At 38.7% G+C, this 25,009-nt stretch overlaps 1 protein-coding gene across 1 annotated transcript in view; it reads right to left on the bottom strand.

The window, feature by feature from the left end:
• Positions 1 to 23,035: 23,035 nt before the first annotated feature.
• Positions 23,036 to 25,009, bottom strand: part of LOC138098006 (uncharacterized) — a 240,996-nt gene continuing 239,022 nt past the window's right edge. The window contains 2 exon segments of the mRNA XM_068994207.1: positions 23,036 to 23,128; positions 23,422 to 23,628. Coding sequence (XP_068850308.1) covers positions 23,036 to 23,128; positions 23,422 to 23,628 — 300 coding nt within the window.

Here is a 25,009-nt window from a genome sequence, read left to right as displayed (position 1 = left end):
AGAACCACCCATGCTCTTTTAAATAAAAGTATTTAAGGATTCCTTCCAAGATTATTTGTTAAAAGCTTGCCTCATGACTCATAATGAATTTGGGTTTTGCTTATTTGTTTTTGTTCTGTTTTTCTTATACTTCACCTGCACGTATTTCCCCCAGCAGCTGATATAAAATTTTCTCCTAAAGAGAATTCTTGTGAGCAAACCCTTTTAAAAGCTTCTTTTCGTGGTTGCCCTTCATAATAAATGATACAAGATTTGGGGGCTATCAGACTAAGGAGAAAATATCATCAGATCTAGAAGGCTTTCAAGTTGACAATTGTGAGAGGCAATTTTATAGTAGAGTGGTAATGCTTTGCTTCCATTATGAAAGTGTTTTGTGAGCAAAGACTAGAAAGAGGCAAAAGAGTTAATCACACGGACCTCTGGAGGAATTTAACAGCATAGATACCAGATTTAACAGAAAGCCTGGAATGACCTTCCAGACTGAAAAAACAGGTATTTTTTAAGAAATAGAAAACAATCAGAATGACAGAACATAATGAATACAGGTGAGAATATGTATGATTGAGACAAGGAAGTGATGACTTGAGATCATCCTGAGAACTCTGCTCAAATGGGGAATTTGAGCAAGGGAGTCACATGATCTGACTTGTTTTTAAAGGATCATAGGAGATGTGGGCTTGATCCCTGGGCTGGGAAGAGCCCCTGGAAGAGGAATATGGCAACTCACGTCAGTACTCTTACCTGGGAAATCCTATGGAGAGAGGAACCTGGTAGGCTACAGTCCAAGCGGTCAGAAAACAGGTGGATACGACTGAGCGATTAAACAACAACAACAACAAATTAGTTAGTACACTGAGAGTGGATCCAAGTGCAGTGAGGGTAAAGGCAGGGAAGCCAGCAGGAGACGACTGCAGAAATCCAAGAGAGCAATCATAGTGCTCAAACTGGGGTGTGGTAGAGAATTAGCTGATGACGAGCCAGATTCTGGGTTGATTTTCAAAGTATATTCGCTGGAGGTACTGAATGGTTGATACAGAGCCAAGAGGAACCATAAGAGTCAGTATAATTCTTTATATCTGAATCAGCCCCCGTGGTAGCATCTCCATCATTTTGTGAATGTTGCTTGCTTTGATCCTGCGGGTGGCAGGGGCATGGCTCCCATCTTACTGGAAGCTTGAAGAGCCGATCATGCCACTTAATATTCTTTTTCTTTGGCTATGACAACCAGCAGTGTTCTAGAGGGTGATTCCTTGGTCAGCCTGGGCACAGAGTGAGAATGATGCCAAAGGGACCTGTGATGCATGTACAGCAGGTATAAGAAATAACCCTTCTTTGTTAAACTAGCAATCATTTCCAGCAATAACTTGGAAGTTGCAGTAACTCTAATGAACTTATATTCTAGGATCTGGGAAGATGTAAAAATAAATAAATAAAACATTAGTAGCATGTGTTGGAGACTGCTGGCTGCATCAGACAATGTTCTATGAAAAGATATGAATTTAAAAAGAATTTGCTGTTTAGCAAACAGAAATGAAAGGGGATGAAGGGAGTGGAAGAGTTTGGAGATTTTTAGGGTGAGAAAAGGTAACTGCTTTATATCACCTACCAGCACAAAGTAAACTTGAGAACGCCTTTGCACAAAGTCTTTTGACAAGGGTAAAATCAACAGTAATCCCCTCATCCCATTGTGACTATGTCTGGATAGATTATGAGGGTTTGCAATTAATTTAACAAAAAGTGGCTCAGAAAAAAGATATAGCTTTTCCATCAGTGCTTAATAAACTCAGAGCATTTGCAATTAAGTCATGTCTCAAAAAGAACCTGTTAAGAGTGATCATTGATGAACCTGACTGGAATCAAAAAAATAAAAAAAGCTGCCTAAGTTTCTGAGACGGTTGTACTGCCAAAAAGAGCACTAACCTAAACAAAAATTTAAAAAAAAAAAAAAAACTGTGATTGTCTTAGACTTTAAATAACCTTGAGGCACCAAGGATCAGAAAGCAGTCTGATAAAGCTGCTTAGACTTCAAGAAGGTCATAATCTCTAAAGTTCACTTGAGAAACAACTAAAGAGAATATCAGAGGCAGGACTCTCAGAAGGAAGCCAAGAGTCAGGGGGAAGAGCAGGCTGGGGGAGCTCACCTCCCACGGCAGAACTGAAGGCTGATCACTACATTTCCTACAACCAAAGGAGCAGACTTTCCTAACTGCCTGTGGGGTCTCAGAATGCCCCTGGATCAGCGATTGCTCCTGTCTTTTTTCTTTTTAATTTAGATATAGTTGATTTACAATATTGTATAACCTTCAGGTGTGCAACAATATAGTGATTCACAATTTTTAAAGCACATCTTTTTTTTTTTTAATCAAAATATCTACTGTTCTGTCTCTGCTCCATGAGCATATATTGGATGTATGGGGTACATAATAATTTATGGACATTTTCCCAAACTTTACATTTGCTGTTTTCATTCCAATCCCAAGAAGGGCAATGCCAAAGAATGCTCAAACTACCGCACAATTGCACTCACCTCACACGCTAGTAAAGTGATGCTCAAAATTCTCCAAGCCAGGCTTCAGCAATACGTGAACCATGAACTTCCAGATGTTCAAGCTGGTTTTAGAAAAAGCAGAGGAACCAGAGATCAAATTGCCAACATCCGCTGGATCATGGAAAAAGCAAGAGAGTTTCAGAAAAATATCTATTTCTGCTTTATGGACTATGCCAAACTTTCTGACTGTGTGGATCACAATAAACTGTGGAAAATTCTGAAAGAGATGGGAATACCAGAGCACCTGACCTGCCTCTTGAGAAACCTATATGCAGGTCAGAAAGCAACAGTTAGAACTGGACATGGAATGACAGACTGGTTCCAAATAGGAAAAGGAGTGCATCAAGGCTGTATATTGTCACCCTGCTTGTTTAACTTCTATGCAGAGTACATCATGAGAAACGCTGGGCTGGAAGAAGCACAAGCTGGAATCAAGATTGCTGGGAGAAATATCAATCACCTCAGATATGCAGATGACACCACCCTTATGGCAGAAAGTGAAGAGGAACTAAAAAGCCTCTTGATGAAAGTGAAAGAGAAGAGTTAAAAAGTTGGCTTAAAGCTCAACATTCAGAAAACTAAGATCATGGCATCTGGTCCACTTCATGGCAAATAGATGGGGAAACAGTAGAAACAGTGTCAGAATTTATTTTGGGGGGCTCCAAAATCACTGCAGATGGTGATTGCAGCCATGAAATTAAAAGATGCTTACTCCTTGGAAGAAAAGTTATGACCAACCTAGATAGCATATTCAAAAGCAGAGACATTACTTTGCCAACTAAGGTCCGTCTAGTCAAGGCTATGGTTTTTCCTGTGGTCATGTATGGATGTGAGAGCTGGACTGTGAAGAAAGCTGAGCACCAAAGAATTGATGCTTTTGAACTATGGTGTTGGAGAAGACTCTTGAGAGTCCCTTGGACTGCAAGGAGATCCAACCAGTCCATTCTAAAGGAGATCAGTCCTGGGTGTTCTTTGGAAGGACTGATGCTAAAGCTGAAACTCCAGTACTTTGGCCACCTCATGTGAAGAGTTAACTCACTGGAAAAGACTCTGATGCTGGGAGGGATTGAGGGCAGGAGGAGAAGGGGATGACAGAGGATAAGATGGCTGGTTGGCATCACCGACTCTATGGACGTGAATTTGAGTGAACTCCGGGAGTTGGTGATGGACAGGGAGGCCTGGCGTGCTGCGGTTCATGCGGTCGCAAAGAGTCGGACACAACTGAGCGACTGAACTGAACTAAACTGAAAGCCGATTAACAGTGTTGTGTTGATTTCGGGTGAACAGCGAAAGGACTCAGCCATATGTACACGTATTATCTCCCAAATCATTCTCCACTCAGGCTGGCACAAAACACTGAGCAGAGTCCCATGCGCTATACAAGAGCTCCTTATTAGTTATCCATTTTAAACATAGAATAATTTATATTGGTGTTTGTAGCTTCTCTGTAAAGTAGAGCTATTTTCACACTTAATATCACATCTGGTATTACCTCTTTCTAGTGTGTCTCATTGCTCATCCTAATTTATTATTATTATAAAAAATTCCAAATATACTAAAAAAACCTCAATATAGTCTCTAAATATCCCCTACATAGGTTGTGTCCTTTTCATTTGCATTCGCTTCTCTAAATTCTCAATCTGCCCATATTGCCCATAAGTCTTTCTCAGCAGTGTGCAATTTAATCATAGGATGTCCCTGATTAACATAGACCTATGAGCTACTTTAATTAGTGGAGTCTGATACTAATGTGAAAATATGCAGTAAATCAGTGCAACAACAACACTTTCTAGGAAAGCAATGTAATTGTAAGTGCTTATTACATAATAAAAGTGGCATTTCAAAATATAAGAAATGATAAACAATTTAATATACCATGTTTTAAGACAACAAATAAACAGATTAAGCTACAAAAAATAAAGAATTGTTATATGCCAAAATATATACTAAAGCAAACTAAACAACTTCCAACTTTGGTACACTAACTGTCTGCGTGAGATAGTGAGATCCATTTCATGGGTCCCTGAAGGGAGTACCCAGGGTTGCCTTCCTCATTCTTGAGTACATCCATACCCCCATCCCGAACTGCTCCTCAGTCACAAAAAGGAAAATATGTGTAAATGCACTGTATTCAAAATAAAATAATTTACACATTTTTTATTTTTTAATTATAAATTTATTTATTTTAATTGGAAGCTAGTTACTTTACAATATCATATTGGTTTTGCCATACATCAACATGAGTCCACCACGGGTGTACACGTGTTCCCCATCCTGAACCCCCCTCCCTCCTCCCTCCCTATACCATCCCTCTGGGTCATCCCAGTGCACCAGCCCCAAGCATCCTGTATCCTGCATCAAACCTGGATTGGTGATTCATTTTTTATATGATATTATACATGTTTCAATGCCATTCTCCCAAATCATCCCACCCTCGCCCTCTCCCACTGAGTCCAAAAAACTGTTCTATACATCTGTGTCTCTTTTGCTCTCTTGCATACAGGGTTATCGTTACCATCTTTCTAAACTCCATATATATGCATTAGTATACTCTTTTGGTGTTTTTGTTTCTGCCTTACTTCACTCTGTATAATCGGCTCCAGTTTCATCCACCTCACTAGAACTGATTCAAATGTATTCTTTTTACTGGCTGAGTAATACTCCATTGTGTATATGTACCACAGCTTTCTTATCCATTCATCTGCTGATAGACATCTAGGTTGCTTCCATGTCCTGGCTATTATAAACAGTGCTGTGATGAACATTGGGGTACACATGTCTCTTTCAATTCTGGTTTCCTCGGTGTGTATGCCCAGCAGTGGGATTGCTGGGTCATAAGGCAGTTCTATTTCCAGTTTTTTAAGGAATCTCCTCTGTTCTCCATTGTGGCTGTACTAGTTTGCATTCCTACCAACAGTGTAAAAGGGTTCCCTTTTCTCCACACCCTCTCCAACATTTTTAAAAAGATGAGGCTTGCTTGATTTCACTCAGTCAACTACAATTTAGTTAAGACATATCATTTGCCAAGGCTCTGAGCTGTTACAGTTGGCAGATCCTCACAAGGATCTCAAATCCACTAACTACTATGTTCAAGCTACTGGAAGGAATTCCTTGTAGTGATAGTAATGGGAGTTCTCACTTGCAGTGGTGACTTTCCTGTGCCTAGAAGTGTCTAAGATTAAGCAAGATGGCCAACTGGAAGTGATGTAGAAGGAATTTGTGCTTCACATAGATAATGGGACCAGATAACATTATATATAAATATAGTGTTGGTGGGGGCTTCTTTTGTGGCTCAGCTGATAAAGAATCCACCTGCAATGCGGGAGACCTGGGTTTAGTCCCTGGGTTGGGAAGATCCCCTGGAGAAGGTAAAGGCTACCCACTCCAGGATTCTGCCCTGGAGAATTCCATGGACTGTATAGTCCATGGGGTCGCAAAGAGTCGGACAAGACTAGAGTTTAGAGTGATTATATCGTGTGTGTGAGGTGTGGGTGCGGGTGTGGGTGTGTGTGGTTGGGTTTGTATGTAGTTGTGACTGTGAATTCTTGGTGACTAAAAAAGACCATTTTAGAGATATCTCGAAAAGGCGCTTACAAAATGGAAATGTCAGAATGCCATCCAGGCTTTTTCCTCTGCTTATCCAACCATTATCAGTTGATTTATTTAATAAAACTGAGGACCAAGAAAGACTGGAAATGCAGCTTTCAATAGAATGCTCTCATGCTGTGATTGTTGAAGTGATAAGTAATTTGCTTTTAATGCCAGCGCATACCACTTAGCACCATATTTAACTGAAGGATGAAAATCACTCATTTTTCATCTACTTGCTTAACTGACACTTAGAGTAATCTATCTCTTGTCACTGAGCTTAATATAAGGAAAACTGAACAGCTCTCACTTTTAAATTTACAGCAAAGCATTTAAATGTTCAATTCCTTCTAATTTATATTTTTATTCCTTAGTAGAATTTAATTTCAAGTGGACAATCTATTTGAGCAATAAGAACACGATGGGTACTGGCAAAAATGATCTATTAAAAGTATTTTTTATTTACTGTTTTCAATTATAACTGTAGTCCGTATTGCATATCAGCTCTATGTGAGGAAAAATATCAACGTGACTGACACAAGTTGGTGAGTAACTGCAATATTAGAAAAGAAGTTATCAATGAAATAATTGGAAGAAACATGCATGAGTTTATAGACAAAGCAAAGCTTATTTTACTAGGAGATTCCTGAAAAATAATTATTAGCACTGCAATTGTCCGCAATTTACTGAGAAAAATAGCTGAATTGATAGATATATAGTCCCTAGAAACGTATCTTGAATTTTGAAGTAACACTTTGTATAGTGTGTAAATATGTGTACACTGCAAAGAGAACATTATTCTGAAGATGATCATGTTAGAACTCTTGTTCTTATAGAGCATCTATTAACAAAGGCCTCTCCTTTCTCTCCTTACCCATGTTTGGAGTTCATAAAAGGCCATAGGAATGAGAGGAATTGATTAGAAGAATAAAAAGGTCCTTTTTTTCCCTTCACTTATTTTTCTACTAAGAAACTAACCATGTGTGTACATCCAAAAAAATCTAAATTAAATAGGTTGTTTCAATCCCAATGCAAATGGAGTATTCACTTCAGAGATAAGACAAGTACCCAAATCTTATTTCATTGTTGAACTAAGTTATAGCATGAGCCCCTGAACATTAGAGTGGGCCTTTTCAACAAGAAAGAATCCTTGAAAAAACATGGTAGTTAATCTCTACCCACCACACATACACACAAAATGTTAATGAAAGTGCTATATTAACTCATATGTTGAAGCTATTATATAACACTTTATGCTCAGTAAGATCAGTTCAATGGCAAGGAAAATAGTTATCAAACAACTCAAACAACAAAACACTTGACTTTAAAATACTGAATAACTTCTGCTTTACAGTAATGTTATATTAGACTTTTTGGATTAGGAAATACGCTGTGGCCACGAGGTTCCTTCAGGAACAAGAAAAGGTTATTTTTCTTATTTACACCTATCCGTTCATTGAGACCACCAATTCCTAAAGGAAACACAAGAAAAGAAAAGTTATCAGCTGAGTACTGATCTCTGCAATGTTCATTCAATTCAGCGTTGTACAACACTTCAATATAAAGTGAAGTGAAACTTGGCTTATCAGTTTACACTTTCATCCAGTGAAAATTGACTAAGCACTTAGTAGTTCAAAGAACTGTGCTGAGGACTTTAAAGGGTACCACTAATTAAAGCAGAGAGCTTACATCTTAGTGAGAAAAAATATAAATAATAAAAGTGATGGGAATTCCCTGACGGTCCAGTGGTTAGGACTCCAAGCTTCCACTGCAGGGAGTCACGGGTTCAATCCTAGGTCCAGGAACTAAGATCCTGCATGCCGTGGAGTGCGGCCAAAAAACAGTGACAGACCTATAAAATAAATATATGCATGCTCAGTCATGTCCAACTCTTTGCAACCCACGGACTGTAGCCCACCAGATTCCACTGTCCGTGGAATTTTCCAGGCAAGAATACTGGAATGGGTTGCCAGTTCCTATTCCAGGGGATCTTCCTGACTCAGGGATCAAACCCAAGTCTCTTTAGTCTCTTGCATTGGCAAGCAGATTCTTTACCACTGTGCCACAGGTACTTTTATTAATTCAGTTAAGCAAATGATGGTTCAGTGAAAAAAAAATTACCCATCACTTGTTCAACTACATCCGTTTTATCTACTTGTCCTAATCAGTTCAGTTCAGTTCAGTTCAGTTCAGTTGCTTCAGTCGATTCTTTGCGACCCCATGAATCGTAGCACGCCAGGCCTCCCTATCTATCACCATCTCCCAGAGTTCACTCAGACTCACGTCCATCGAGTCGGTGATGCCATCCAGCCATCTCATCCTCTGTCGTCTCCTTCTCCTCCTGCCCCCAAGCCCTCCCAGCATCAGAGTCTTTTCCAATGAGTCAACTCTTCGCATGAGGTGGCCAAAGTACTGCAGTTTCAGTTTTAGCATCATTCCTTCCAAAGAAATCCCAGGGCTGATCTCCTTCAGAATGGGCTGGTTGGATCTCCTTGCAGTCCAAGGGACCCTCAAGAGTCTTCTCCAACACCACAGTTCAAAAGCATCAATTCTTCGGTGCTCAGCCTTCTTCACAGTCCAACTCTCACATCCATACATGACCACAGGAAAAACCATAGCCTTGACTAGATGGACCTTAGTCGGCAAAGTAATATCTCTGCTTTTGAATATACTATCTAGGTTGGTCATAACTTTTCTTCCAAGGAGTAAGCGTCTTTTAATTTCATGGCTGCAGTCACCATCTGCAGTGATTTTGGAGCCCCCAAAACTAAAGTCAGCCACTGTTTCCACTGTTTCCCCATCTATTTCCCATGAAGTGATGGGACCGGATGCCATGATCTTCGTTTTCTGAATGTTAATAATTGAATCAAATACAGTTGAAGATGCAGACATCTGCTTACATGTATACATTTATTTCTTCTCAGTATATTTTGTACTGATACAGGTCCATCACAGAACTTACTACACCTGGCTGCACTCTTTCGGGCCCAGGGGGGCTTCTTAGTTATAGTATAAATGATAACATTGTAAAGATCTGGCCCTAATCACCCCCCCCAACCGATTTCTCCTTCACGCTATCTTCCCAAGAGCAAATATTTATTGGGGCCTTGCATAGGGCCGAGACTTGTTCTAAGTTCTGTTAATAGGCAGATACATTCAGAAAATTCTCCACACTGGCAATTCATGCTTTAGTGGGGAAAATTAAGCATGTCATTAGAATAGAAAGCTACTAAGTAAAAAAGTGGAAGTAAGCAGCTGGTGACCACAGCTACAAGCAGGAGTGGAGGTAAGGAAGTCAAGAAGTCATAGACACTGATATTCACATTGAAAGAGGCATCATCATATGTTGATCTGCCTTCAATAACAGGATGAAAAATATAGTCAGTATGTGCATATGCTAATTTCTGCCAATAGAGGGAATATCTAGTATAATCCTTAATGCAAATGCCTTATGTAAGATTGAAGATATGCTCATAGCTAGACAATAATCAAAGACGGGGTTGAAAAATCACCAGGATCAGATGTGTTCATGTTCCCCAATTATAGGTATGAAACTTGACGTCTCCAATTTACTCTGTTTTCTGTTTGAGAGAGGTGACTCTCAAAACATCTGCTCACTCTTCCTGAAAAAGGCAGTACTGTTTACAAAAGCTAGGACATGGAAGCAACTCAGATGCCCACTGACAGTTAACTGTGTAAAGAAGATGTGTTACATATAGACAATGGAACATCACTCAGCCATGAGAAGGAACAAAACTGGGTCATTTGCAGAGGTGCGGGTGGACCTAGAGTCCATTAATCCAAAATGAAGTCAGAAGGAGAAAAATAAATATTGTGTATTAACACATGTATGTGTAATCAAGAGAAATAGTAGAGATGAACCTACTTGCAGGGCAGGAATAGAGACACAGATGCTGAGAGCAGGTATGTGGACACAGGTCGGGGGAAGAGGGGAGTGGGATGAATTGGGAGATGGGGGTTGACATATATACACTACCACGTGTAAAACAGATAGCTTATGGAAACTTGCTGTGTGGCACCAGGAACTCAGGTCAGGGCTCTGTGGTGACCTAGAGGGGTGAGAGGGGGGAGGGTCATGGGAGGGAGGTCCAAGAGGGAGGGGCTACACACGCACGCGCGCACACACACACACACACACACACGTATACAGCTGATTCACTTTGTTGTACAGTAGAAACTAACACAACATTGTGAAGAACTATACTCCAACTAATAAAACAGAAACACAGAGAAAGATCAGAGGACCTAGGTGTCGTCTGCATTATTGCTCTATAGAAAGGATAAGAGATTTTTAAACATGCAGGATTTTCTATAACCCATCCACTCTCTGATAGTTCATTGTCCATTTGTGATCCTAAATCTTATTCCAAACCTCCAGCTGAAAAGAGAAAAGCAAGGGAGTGAAGAGAAAAAGGAATAATGTAAAGACTGGCAAAAGGGCTTTGCTACTTTGATCCTCTTAGAAAGAGCTGGGAAGACCTTAGCGGGGGAAAGTAAGGAGCCAATATCTGAAGCAGCCGGTTTGGGGATGTTTGCTGGTATCGTGGAATACAAGATACAGGTTCTGCAAAACAACTCATTTAAGTGACTTGGGTTTTTTTTGTTGGTTTGTTATGTAATTTTTCCTTTTTTTTTTTTCCCCCTTGAAGCTTCTTCTAGGAAAAAAAAAAATGAAAATTTTATGCTAAGTGAAGGACAAAGGGGATTTATTTAGACTTGGTTATATCCTCTTCTTGGAGAAGGAAATGGCAACCCACTCCAGTATTCTTGCCTGGAGAATCCCATGGACAGAGGAGCTTGGTGGGCTAGAGTCCACGGGTTGCAAAGAGTCGGACACGACTGAGCGACTTCACTTTCACTTTCACTATATCCTCTTCTAGCCATCCCACTTATTCCCTCCGTGAAAGAACACACTTCCGTAGAACAGCGTGGAATATGATATACTATCTCTCTTCAAACTCTACAGTAGCCAAGTAGCTCTTTCTAAGCTGGTGAAGATTGGCAGGATTCTGTGCTCTCTGAAAACACGTTTGGGATGATCATGAAGTCGAGCTTCTGTTCCCAACACCGATTACTGACTTTCAGTCAACTGCGTATTATCAGGCGGTAGGTTGGAAAGGAAGCTGAACGTAGTCTTCTCACAATGACTTGGGCACCACTGCGGAGCTTTAAGCAAACAACAGGAACGCACTTAGCTGAGGCACTGGAGTATAGCAGTGAGCAAATATTTAATCACAGGTAAATACCTTTTTCATTCTAAAGAATTTTTTTTCATTTCTCTTGATTTAATATCCAGGGAGTCTCCCAGCGTACTGTCTATTTCACTTAGATGCTTTTGAATAGCTGTGACCAGTTCACTGGGGATAATCGTTAAACCACCGATATCACCAAATACCTGAAAAGTGGTGACAAGATGGCACATGTTAATTTACCATGTTTCAAAGAAATGTTTAGGGAGAGTGAACAAAAGCTGTGATATTTTTCCCCCAATTTTTTCCCTGAAGGGGGAAAAAAACAGCTTGGAAATGCCATTTTTGTTGACTTAACTCCACATTTTAACAGCAGCCTTCAATTTAGGTTTGATTTGGTTCCATTTACCTCTGACTTTGACAATAATTTTATAATGCACCAAAAATATAAATAAATAAGCATTTGTATAATATTTAGTAACACAGAACACAGGGTTATAATCAGCCATCTAAACACATGTGAAAAGTGAATTATCCTAATCCTACAGAAACCAAAATGGTCAAAATAAAGGGCACGGCTGGGGTTTTCTTTTTTGCTTTTAATAATTGTTGTGTGATGAAATGGAGAGAAGACAAAAATATCAGGGGAAAACACGGACAACATTCCTTTGGGTAGGAACTCATTGTCCCCGGAGAAGCTTTCTGTAAACACAAGACTAATTATCTTTGAGCACAACTAGCGGCCATGCCAACATCCCGTTTCACTTGTCACACACAGTTTGGGTTTATTTCTGGGCTGTTTATAATAATCATCAATTTCACTGACTTCATCTGTCTTCCCTACATCTTGAACTTATGTAACGTTTCCAAGAATTCTGCTGAAGGACTGTTTTCCCCAGAACTTATGGCCTTTTGAACTGAAGGCCACCCTGATGAGAAAGGCAGGGACCCCCTCTATGTCAGCACTGGCAAACTGAATGCATGTCCCTGGATACAGAAGAGAACATCCATTGTGATTCCCACTCATGCGGGGTAAACCAAAAGCCTTTTGTGATTAAGCAGAAATAGATGAGACCTTTGACATCTACAGCTAAATAATGTTGAGGAAATCTGGACACCTTCGTTTCTTCTCTTGCTGAGTCTCTCTCGTCCGGTTTTCTTAGAGTGCCCCCCACCCACTGTTCCCTAAAATTGTTCTCCATCATCACTTTCCTGTCATTCTTCTTTTTATTAGATCCACTACTGGGCAGGGGAGCCAGGGCTGCTATGAGACTTGTGGGATCTTAGTTCCCAGACCAGGGATTGAACCCAAGTCCCAGCAGTGCCACAGCCAAATCCTAACCACTGGACCACCAAGGAATTCTCTTCCTGTCATTCTTAACGATCTCTCTCTTTTTAAATTCTTCACTATATCCCTTTCTTTTCTCTTCCCAGTCCACTTTTTTTTTTTTAATCTAAATTTATTGGAAAACATGCTGTGCCACACCGGCATTCATTTCATCTTCTTTCTTATCAAGACTCTCTAAAAGTTTAACTCAGAGTCACCATCTGAGCTTGGTCCATCATCTTGTGCTATCTTCCCTTTTAGATCCTCGTATGATGGATCATGCCAGTAGTTCTCGGAATTTCTGAAATACACATTCCTCATACCAAGTGGGGTGGCAGTCACCCGAATGAGAAGTTTCAAAATGACAAGTTCCCTTTCTCCTAAGTTTCCTGCTATTCACAATCTTTCTTTGTTATTGAGAGTTTGATTCAAGAGTAAGAACTTCAATCACTACTTTATCCTCTAGGACATAAATTATTGTTGTTGTTGTTGTTGTTGTTTTTTAAACTCAGTACTATGTCTTAATTAACAGGGATTCCTAAAATGTCCATAGGGTGTGGGCAAGGAGGGTCATGGCACCAGGCGTGGTTTTATTTGCTCCAAGAGCACGCAGCTTTCTGTGTTCTACTGGTTTTTTAAACTTGCTTCTAAACTTTAAACTATTCCCCTCATCCTCATCACAACTGCCACCATAATATATCAAAAATGTACTTGTAGAAAATGATCTGCATGTCTATGTGAATAGACATCAGATTAATAAATAATACTCTGCCCTGATAGTTTTTGGAAAGAGGGAATAAAAATATAATATATCCTTAATTATAGTCAGTAAAGAAAGTTATCTGTTGTCACTTCTCAGTTAATTGTTGTGTAAGACTATTCACTTTCCAATTACTGTATCTGTTTAGGGTCACATTTCAAATGATTTGTGCTAGAAAAATAAGCTAATAATATCACGATCATACTTATTTTCTGAGTTTCATTGATTACTGGGAAGAAACACTGCTAGAAAATAAATATTGCAAACAGCTAAGATCTCATGGTGAGCTTGCTTTTAAATGTGCTGTGCTTTGAAAAAAAAAAAAACTGGTCGTACAGCATTTTTCAAAGGCAGAAAGTCACAGTAAACTATGCTGTCCATGTGGTCTCACAGTTCAAATATATCACTATCTCTTTAAGTTACAGAGAGCACAGTTTGTGGAGCTATAGCCAGAAAGATTATCAAAATGTTGGGCAAACTTCCTATCCACTGCAGTGGTGGCTTTCTATTGGCCTGCTTTTTCTGGAGGGCAATTTGGAGATATATACTGTATTTATGTGTATAAGAAATATGTTCATAAGTACATATCCTCTTAAATTCTCAGATTCTTTGGCCTAGTAATCCCACTGTCAGAACCTAGCCTTAAGAAATAATAAAGAATATCCATGAAAATGCCCCAAGAAACTCCAAATGTTATCCATTCATAAAAGCAATTTTAAAAATGGCAAAAACGCGTACAATCAACTTTTTTGGAGGGTGGGGGAACTAGACCTGGCACAGTATGTGACTGAGGCCGAAGCCACCATGGGCTTGTCTAGCTGCTCAGGCCCCACGAGCGCAGTGTCATACACGCGTGATTGTGAATGAACAGAGCGCAAGTTTGGGCATCGCCAGGCAGTGTGACCAGCAAAGAATTTCTGCAGAGAAAGACAAGGAGAGTTCAGGCCATGTGGATGTACGGAGCTGGTGGTCAGTAGAAACACCCATGGCCATGGGGACAGCACATGTGAGTTCCTTGCGTCTTGTACTTGAAGCAGGACTGGCCCTCTTTGGTATAAAGAAGCCCCTAGATTTCTTAGAAATTGTGATAAACAGGCCTTAAGAAAGAGATAGCGAATTGACTACTAATAAGGGTGGATATACCCTGAGTATCTTCTTAGAAGAATAGAGTTGACTTTACTTGCCATCTGACTGGTAGAAGGGGTTGTACTCAGCTCCCCAAAACACATGCTGATCAACCCTTAGTGCGTGGTCACTATAAAGATGGTAAGGGGGCTGAGGAAGAGGAATAATAAAGTAGATGCAACATTCAGACAGATTTGGTTTCAATTTGCTAAGCTCTGCACAGGACGTAAGTGTGCATAGCACTAACTCACTAGCAATATTGGTGGGCCAGGTGAACTCTTTATGGCTCCACAGTGAGAGGAAATTTTCTCCAACAAGATTCAGATAGCTGTACCCTGAACTACGGGTAAAGAGTCTCAACATTAGGTTACAATTGTAGATTTCAAAAATAGAACTAGAAAAAAATAGAAACAACAGCAACGAAAAAATAGAACTGGAAGCAATATGCCACTCAGAGTAAATAATAGGTTGAATCAACGTTATTTAAGAGAAAGGACGTTTGCATTTTGAAAAAGTAGAGCATGGATGTTAATTTCCTAAAACAGTTAAATAAGGGCTGACATTCGGATTTATTTTCCAGGATTGAGTGAAGATGGGGTGTCAGCAGTGGTGGTTATGTTGATCACCACCCCTGTGAAAAGTATAACTCAAAGCACACCGTCCTTTCATTTTTGCGAAAATATACTTTACTTGGTTGTAAAAATAAAGAACATTCAATGTTCTTAAGATTAAATATCTGAATATTGCTTCTGAAGTAGCAGCTGTCATCTTAAATCCAAAGTCTAGTTTGTTTACTGACTGTATTTTATATCCTTTAGAAAATGACACAAAATGGCAATAAAATCATCGTAAGTATTCTACAGGGGAATATAAATGCCCTTTGGTTACAGTGCATGTATCTTTATACATAATTCCAGTTTATTTTCCCTGGAATTATGTTAAATATGTAAAAAGCCTTTTCTCATAAAGGTAAAAATGCTAGATGTTTCTGAGTTGTAATTTAGCATTAGTGTCAAGATTGCTTCAGAAAATAAGCCACTGTTACTGTTTCATGCCTGTGTGTGTCATTCAGCACACTATATATGACTCTGCACATAAAATAAACTTATATGATTTTATCTCAATGTTTTATTAGATACAAATGGGTTATAATAATTTATAGGATACAAATTTGTAAAAATAACTGACAACTGATTTTTACTTTGCTTAATCATATTATCCTTCAATAATTGTTTCAGGTCATTATAGAAGAATTTGTTCCATAAACTGAAAAGGAAAATCTAATACTTCTGTATCTATGGATTCTTAAAAGAAATCGTTGGTTTGTAGATATAGTATTGACACAATTACAAAATGTATCAAAATATTTTCATGATATTTCTATATATAAATACAAGAAAAAATAATTATGTTTAAGGTTTTGTGGCTTTTTTTCATGAGTTAATTATCTTTGACTTTTTAAGAAATCAGTAGTAGGCAGCCTTGTCAAATGGAATCAAGATAAAAATCACCGATTAGTTGTATTGTCATATTCTGAAATGCTCAGCTCAAGCATTGACTGTTGGAGGCATGGGTTTAAAATATGTTTCAAACAAAAGGTAAAAACTTCCAGTTATAAGATAAACAAAGACTAGGGATAAAATATAAAACGATAGTTAGCGCTACTGAATGATAGATATGAAAGCTGTAAAGAGAGTCGATCCTAAGAGTTCTCATCACAAGGAAAATTTTGTTAGTTTCATTTTATTGTATCTGTATGAGAGGATGAATGTTGAAACTATTATGTTTATCATTTCACAATACATGTAAATCAAACCACAGTGATGTATGTCAATTACTCCTTAATACAACTGGAAAAAAATTAAAAGCAAATATATTTATAATGCAAAAAACTCAAAACTTTTCCAAATTTATAGCAACTTATGATTAATAAATAAAAAGCATAAAAATATTTTTTTCAAATTTAGGTTACCTTTTAAGTTATGGTTTCTAAATTTCAATACAGTAAAGAAAAAATATAGATGAGTGAAAGTGAATGTATTTTGCCCAAGTTAAAAGATTCATTCTTTATTGACTGTGCAATAAAGATTTTTCACCTCTATAGTGTTTATATTAAATATTTAACCATATGCTTTAGTTAGTATGTCAAGACTTATTTTTCAAACTGCTTTTTTACACTTAATAAACCTTTTAAAACATTTCCTATGACTTAGAATTCCAGAAAAATTTTCTCCTCCAATATATCATGCATATATGCATTGTTCCTGATAGATAAATGAAATAATAGAACAAATCTTTTCTACAACTTTCATAAGTTTAATTATTTGGAGAGTCAAAGGAAATCTAAGATGCTGAAAATTATTTTATAAGTAAATATTTAAAAAAATATGCATGTGATTATTCTTTTCTTTTTATATGCAAATAAAAATGTAGTCTATAAAAAACAGATACTACCAAAGAATAATTGTCTCAAATTATGAGTACAAATGAAATATAGAGAAATGTATTATTTATAAGATTGGACAAGTGAAGTTATTTTAGAAAAGGCCTGTAGTAACTCTAAAATGTTTTTAAAAGTCACACCTTAATAAGTAAAATCAAAGTAGTTCTTTAGGATTTTCTAAAGAAACCAAACATAGTTTTACCAAAATTAATTTAGTCATTAGCATTTATATTTTTGACCCATAAAAATAGGACAAATAATACAATACCTTTTTAGAAGTATTAGCTACATTTTCTGAAAATATGTCTGAAATCTGTTGCATTTCTTTTAAAATTATAATGTGCTAATTTTTAATAAACAAAGCTATTGTTCCTCTTACAGGTTACCAATTATATATATAAATAATAAAGTAAGCCTGAGGTGAGAACCATCTTGCTTAGTTTTGTGAAAAGCAAACCACGTCATAGCAAGTTGCACTGACCTAATTATTACTGACAAATAAAATCATTTATTTTGATAGATACATATGGAAATTATAATTTTGTCAAGTAATTTTCAAAAGGAGAGAAATCTCTGATATATTTAACTTTTATTTAAATGATAAGTAAATATGTCTATTTAAGATTTTTCATGGTAGTATGATAAAAGAATGTCTTAGAAGTGACCTTATATTGTAATAGTAGCCTGATAATTGAATTCTTTGCTCTTACATTCTGCTTTTTCATAATTTGTTTTTCAAAATGGGGTCCAAGTTTTAAATACAATACAGTGCTGTCCCTCTGCAGTTTATCACAATAACAAATTATTCTTAGGAAAAAGAAATAGCAAGATAGTGTCAAGAACTTATTTTTAAAAAATCAATAGAAGTGGCAGCTATTAAGTTTGAATATAAGAACCAAAAATTAAAGACAATCCTGTACTTGACATTTTTACCAATATTTTATGCAGAGTCATAAGTGCTGCTGTTACTAGTTCACTTTTATGCATATTTTCAATTATGTCTTACAAGCAGCTGTGCCCCAAGAACTTCCTGCATCTTTTCATGCAGGTGTTGTGCACAAAATGTAAAGTTTTCTAAACTTGGGAAATGAAAATGGGACTTTCTTCTATTTGTAAAAAATGGAGTAATTTTAATATTTTCTTTAGGCCAGTTGATTTTAATATTTTCTTTAATATTTTCTCTGAGCACAATGAGAAACACAGGAACAGCTTTGCCCCTTCTCATGGACAATGCCTTTCAACAGAAGGAAAAATTGGATAGAGAAATTCTCGACAATTTATGTAATTCCTGTAGACCCCGAGTTTTCAGTATTTTCCTATTGATTTCTCGTCTTCATTTTTGTGTATTTCTCTCTGTCTTCCCCGCACACACACACACAGCAACTTAGTCATTGTAACAAACAGATATGGGAATTTCCAAAAACAATAAATAGTCTTTTCTGGAAGATATTAAAATGGAAGAGTTACAACTGAGAATGCTCAGTTATTTGTATTATGTTCTGCCATGCAAATCACTGATTCAAAGACAGAATGTGGTGCCTCCTCCTCTACTCAAAGCTTCACGCAGGCTTGCAAGATAAACCTTCCTCTGCTGCCTTCTTGCTGAGGGTCATATGGTTTTGGGTAAGTCCCTCTACCCCTGCTCTTCACATCAGTGGCCACTCACTTCCATTAGCAGGAGAAAAATCCCGAGCTAAGTCAAACCCATCTAATCATAAAATTGTGGTTCCGATTTTGTTTTCACCTTTCTTCTCCTGCTGTTTTTTCTATCAGCAGAACATTTAATAACCACTAATTGGTTAATCTGTTACTTAGACAAGTATTAATATTCTCATTTTGCAGACAAGGAATCAGGCCTCCTGCTGCGTATCTCTAGGCCTTGGGTAAGGAGCTCTTCAGATGGGAGATTCAAAGTAGGTGAGCCCGTCCTCTGGAGGATGAGACATTCGCCTGGAGCCGCTCAGCGGGGCCTCCCGGAGCCTCTGTTAGATCTCTGGGTTCCTGACTCCCACTTCTCCGCTCAGACCACCAGGCGACACTGCCTCTAATGACAAAAAAAAAAAACCTTTTCCCATTCCACCCCAACTAATGCTCCAAGGACTTTCTTAATTGCAATGGATACCCTGGGATCCGGAAGCTTATTTGTGACTTGATGAGTCTGCACCAGTGTTGCCTGGGTTTCTAAGTTTTGTAGCACTCAAAACTTTAGAATCACTTTGTACTTTCAAAAATAACTCACGCTGCGAAGCAGAGACAAAGCATTAACATACACACACTACATATATAAAATAACCACAAGGACCTGCTGTATAGCACAGGGGACTACACTCAATATTCTGTAATAACCTATAAGGGAAAGAATCTGAAAAAGCGTATATATATGTATATTGTATATATATATATATAGCATATATATATTGCATATATTATATATAGATAGAATCATATAGCAAGTCAACTACACTTCAGTAAATAACTAATTAATCAATTTAAAAACTGTTCCTCTGCAGAGAGTCCACGGAATCTCCCAGGCTCAGAGAGGTTGGGGAAAAGAGAACTCAGGAGACGCTCTCACCTCCTGACAGATCACTGACCATCTTCGACAAGCATGGAGGGGATTTTATTTTTTAAAGTCAAATATGTTGAACGCTGTAAGAACTGTGTCATCTCAGGACACAGACCTGGATGAAAAAAAATTGGTGAACAGAAATCCATAGGAAGGATCGTTTGTAGTATAACTTCTATACCCACCCGATGAAAGCTGACCTTTCTAGTGCAGAAATTATTCTGTTCCAAAACCATAGCTTTTCACAAAAAAATTTAAAACTGGCAGATAACCTGCTTCAAAACTCAAATTGCTAACGTTTTCTCGAGGGAAAAAAGAAAAGGTTAATACGTGACCTATATTTCATATCAGAATTAGGAGAGACTTAGAAATCACTGTTGCCACAAACTGGAGCTGCGTGAAATACAGAAGGAGCTCAGAACCCAAGATACCCTGTTTAACAACCACCATGAAACCTCTTGAGAAGAGAGTTCAGGTTATAAAGATGAAGCATTTTACTCCTTTTTGTTTCCCAATCTAATTTGTAAATGAATTTGGTACAGAGGCAGCTACCTCTCTTTCTTCCCCTAACAGAATATCCATCAAAATGTGACACAGATCTTACAGGTGTCTCTAAACGGATCTGAGTCATTTCCAAAGTATTTGCTATTGTTTAATCGCTCAGTCATGTCCAACTCTTTTGCCACGCCATGGGCTCTAACCTGCCAGGATCTCCTGTCCATGGGATTCCTCGGGCAAGCATACTGGAGTGGGTAGCCATTTTCTCCTCCAGGGATCTTCCAGACCCAGGGATCAAACCTGGGTCTCCTGTATTGGCAGGCAGATTCTTTACAACTGAGCCACCTGGGAAGCCCTTCCTAGGTATAAGTTCCCTCCATTCACATGATATAGGCATTAATGGAAAAGATCTCATGGAGCATAATTACTCATCAAGTAGTATAGCTCGGCATCCCCAAATTCAAGGCAATTTAAAGCTTTCCTTGAGCAATAGCTATGTGCCTAGTACACAGATAGGGAAGTCAAAGGGAAAAGTTAACTTTAATCCAAGTAGATGACTACTTATAAACTACAGTTTGAAAAGCAGAATAGGTGTTTTTTAATCCAGAATGTATAATCTACCTAAGTGCTGTTGGAAATTTCTTTACCATGCACACGTCTTTGGGAAAGATAATACATGGATTTCATTTCCCACTGAAGTTGCCAAAAAAGTCTCAAATCCATTCCAATTTCAGGTTTTGTAGCTCAAAAAGCCAGTAACAGATCTGACTGTGCCTGCAAGGAGTCAAGATATAAAAGAAAGCAGGAATATTGTTGAATAGGCAGTCACACGGCTGAAAGAAAACCTGCCTAGTCTTCAGTATGCTCTGGGACTGGTATGGTTTTATGGTTCCTGTCCTCTGGGAGACACAGTTTAGTACTGGAAACAGGTTTAGAACAATAAGATCTAGTACTCTTAAAAAGGGGCTTCTCAGGTGGTGCTCGTGGTAAAGAACCTGCCTGATGATACAGGAGACATGAGGCGCGGGTTCAATCCCTGGTTGGGAAGATCCTCAGGAGGAGGGCATGACAACCCACTCCAGTATTCTTGCCTGGAGAATCCCATGGACAGAGGAACTTGGTGGGCTATAGTCCACAGAGTCACAAAGAGTCGGATACAACTGAAGTGACTTAGCGCGCACACAGGCACTCCTAAAAAGCGTTAAGAGAAGCTGCAAAGAGGCTGCTGCTGTGCTGCTCTGTCATATCTGACTCTTGTGACCCCATAGAGCCTGCCAGGCTCCTCTGTCCATGGGATTCTCCAGGCAAGAATACTGGAGTGGGTTGCCATCTCCTCCTTCAGGGGATCTTCTCAACCAAGGAATCGAATCGATGTCTCCTGCACGGGCAGGCAGGTTCTTTTACCATTGAGCCACCTGGCAAAGAAATGAGATCCTCTCAAAGGGGATTTCACAGCGGACAAAACAGGTGACACTAAAGTGTAAAGGAATAGGTGGCTGGGCTTTAGGCTTGGACTGCAGAGAGAGCAGGACCCTGTGCCTTTCCCGGGATCTGAAAAAAGAGGAAAAGCGGGCTTTGTATCTGTTAACATCTCAGTTGGGAACAGGCTTAGAGGGGTCCAGACACTTCCACCATCACATAATCAACCATTAGATAATCCCACAGCATGGAAAACCCAGACAACCAAAACCAGGTAGGTCAATAATACTTCCTGCCCCATCTCACAATCCTGGAAGTTATCTTATTTTTAGCATAATGGTACTACATTTGAAAAAAATGTTTAAAAGTTGAATGCTTTTAATCATGCACGATCCATGTTGTTGTTGCTCAGTCACTAAGTTGTGTCTGACTCTTTGTGACCCCATGGACTGCAGCACAGAAATGGCCAACCACTCCCGTATTCTTGCTGCAAGAATGCCATGAGCGTGATCCATAGCACTGTGTAATGCATAGTGCCCCCCTTTTAAAAAGACCTAAAATACATTGTCAATGTTATCTCATTCATCTGTCCCAAATCCCTATGAGGCAGGTAGCATAAATATTCATAACCCAGTTTTACAGATAAAGATGGAGTCAGAGAAGTGGGAAATGACTAAACCAAGGGCCTAGTGCACATGCAGGGGTGCAGAAGTGTCAGTAGCAGCCTGTGATCCAAAGCCCCCAAAGAATTACATGGGGCCTAGTCCTCATCTGCCTACCCGCTTCCTTGCTACAACATGCACAATCCCCCCTCTCTCAGGGAGAGGGCAGGTGAGACAATGGGTCTAGCATGCCTCTGCTTCTCTGAGAGCCTGAGAGAGTCACTCAAGTACCAAATACCGTTGTGGGCTGGGTTTTGTAGACAGGAGAAGCATGCTAATCTGCAAGGCTGAGCTCTAGACAGTTAGAAACTTCTTCAAGGTTATAGTCAAAGGGATTTTTATGAAGGCATACTTTCATCAACCTCATAACAGAAACAGCTATAGCTAAACTCCACAGGGAAAGTGTGATGGGAATGGAAAGACCCTCATGCTGCAAATCCTTAGCAAACAACGTTGTGCCACTGCGAAGGGCGTTTCACGCCAGCAAGACCAGAGAATCGGATGTGATACGTATCTGAATTCTGCTCCTCCACCCTTATCTCCATCAAATAATGGGAAATAACACACTTTCTGACCTCATGATTCAACACCACTGTTGATGCTAATGGGGACCTCAGGTTCCAACATGCCTGGAAGTTTGAATTCTGAGACTATGAAGCGATGTAAGAGGGTTTTGTGGTTTTTTGTTTTTTTCTTTCAAATAAACTCAGCTCACCAAAAGACCTTGACTTTTTAGAAGGAAATATAACCAAGATCTTTGCCAAATGCTACTATAAAAATTTTGAAACATTTAGGAAATGGAGGCTTTTCTTTATTTATTTTTTTTCAGATTTATCTTATGGAAAAAAATATGAAACTGCACCATCTCACTCATTTTGTGTAAGAGCATTTAAGCAAAGGGCTGTGCACTTTTCTGCCACATCAAAGTATCTATGGACTCATATTTCTTCTTCATCAATCTGCTGGTATTTCCAAACATTAACTGAATCAAAGTTTATCAGGCAGATTCCCGAATTATTTCACGTAATTTGTTTCCCACCTCTCCTCCAAAAGCTATGCCCAGAAACATTTTTTTTTTCCCTTATGTGGTACCTTCGTTTCTTTAGGAAGACATTAAAATACATCTTCAAGTCCTATATGGTATTAGAAGCATCAGTTATAATATGTTTGCAAATTAATTTGGAAGCTTTAAAATTGAGTAAAGATACACCCACATATTTGCATGCATGACGACATACACGGCATTTGCATTAAAATTTTTTCATGTATACTCACCTCAACAATGGCACCGCTAGGGAGCCTAAGAAAATGGCGGTATAGCTCTTGGAACCCACTGGGATAAACGGTGTACACAGCTACATGAGAAGTAACACCTCCTGGACCAAGTGCTGTCACAGAAATTTCATTGTGCTGTTGGAGGTCACAGCTGGAGATGCTGGACTGGACACCATGCTTTTTCCAGATATAATCATACACTGCCACCTAGTGAGACACAGAGACCCCCCCCCCAACCCCCCAGCCCCAGAAAAGAAGAAAGAAAAATTAATTAACTTCTGGCAAGAGCAGAACCAATTTTAAATGCATCTACAATAAATCTGAGAGTCTCTGCCATCTGCAATGCCTCTGCCTCCATTCCAGGCATATTTTTATGACATATATCTAAATAGTGAAGAAAGATAAATCCCCGGTGTGTGCTCCGTAAAGTTAATTCTACACAGATGAAGCTGTAATTGGCTCCCATATTAACCCAAAGTAGGAAGATCAAGCAGGCTGCGACAATGACAGTGTTGATTAAAAAAGAATGCTTACGAATGGTTTTATGAATGGGTGTTTGTGCTTTTCCATCCAAGATAAATCTTTGCTCTTTTTTGTTTCTTTGTAGTAAGCTAAGTCTCTGGCATCACCAAAACAGGGGGCAAGATAAATTAAAGATATATTTTACTGAAGTGCACAGGGCAGGATTTTTGCATATTTTGTTTACATACCTCTCTAGTTTGTGACAATTCCATTGTCTAAAGACAGCATTCCTTGTGGGGCCTTCAGTAAAGTTAACTGAACTATGAATGAATTCAAAAGATATTGCTTTATTGCTTGTCTAAAACACTGGCAATGAAAGATTAGATTATACTGCTCCAGAAAATTTTTTGAGGCTGATAAACCTTCTCGTCTCCAGATTTCTTTGTCATCTTCTCCTGCAACTGCTGAGCTATAGAAAATGCTTTCTAAAATTTTCGGTTTCCTATTTACATACTACAGTCATTTCAGAGGTAAGTAAAGGAAAGTATTCAATTGATTTCTTTCTTCACTGACTCCTTCTGAGTCAGAAAGCATTTATCTGTTGTGGCAGAAAGTTCACGTCAAACACATTCCTTGAAGTTAACTCCTAAGATGATTTGCAAGTACTTTCAACACTCAAAAATATAGAAATATTAAATAATATGAAGGAAAGTTCTGGCCAATTATTATTTAATTCAAGTCTCTGCTGCTGCTGCTGCTGCTAAGCCACTTCAGTCGTGTCTGACTCTGTGTGACCCCATAGACGGCAGCCCACCAGGCTCCCCCGTCCCTGGGATTCTCCAGGCAAGAATACTGGAGTGGGTTGCCATTTCCTTCTCCAATGCATGAAAGTGAAAAGTGAAAGGGAAGTCGCAAGTCTCTAGTTGACAATAAACTCCCAGGATTCTAGCTGGTGAGCTTTTTCTTTGAAAATGAAAAAGTAACATTAAAAGTAACAAGTAAAGAAGTGATAAATGTCTTAAAATAGCTTGAATGAAAGAAAAGACTAAAGTTGGATACAATTAAAAACCGACATTTACTGAGGATCCATCTATGTTAGTTTTTTCAGAAAATATAGATAAGTTTC

This window comes from Capricornis sumatraensis, chromosome 22, assembly GCF_032405125.1.
Source record: "Capricornis sumatraensis isolate serow.1 chromosome 22, serow.2, whole genome shotgun sequence".
In the NCBI taxonomy this organism is placed as follows: Eukaryota; Metazoa; Chordata; class Mammalia; order Artiodactyla; family Bovidae; genus Capricornis; species Capricornis sumatraensis.
This window is presented reverse-complemented; position numbering and strand designations above follow the sequence as displayed.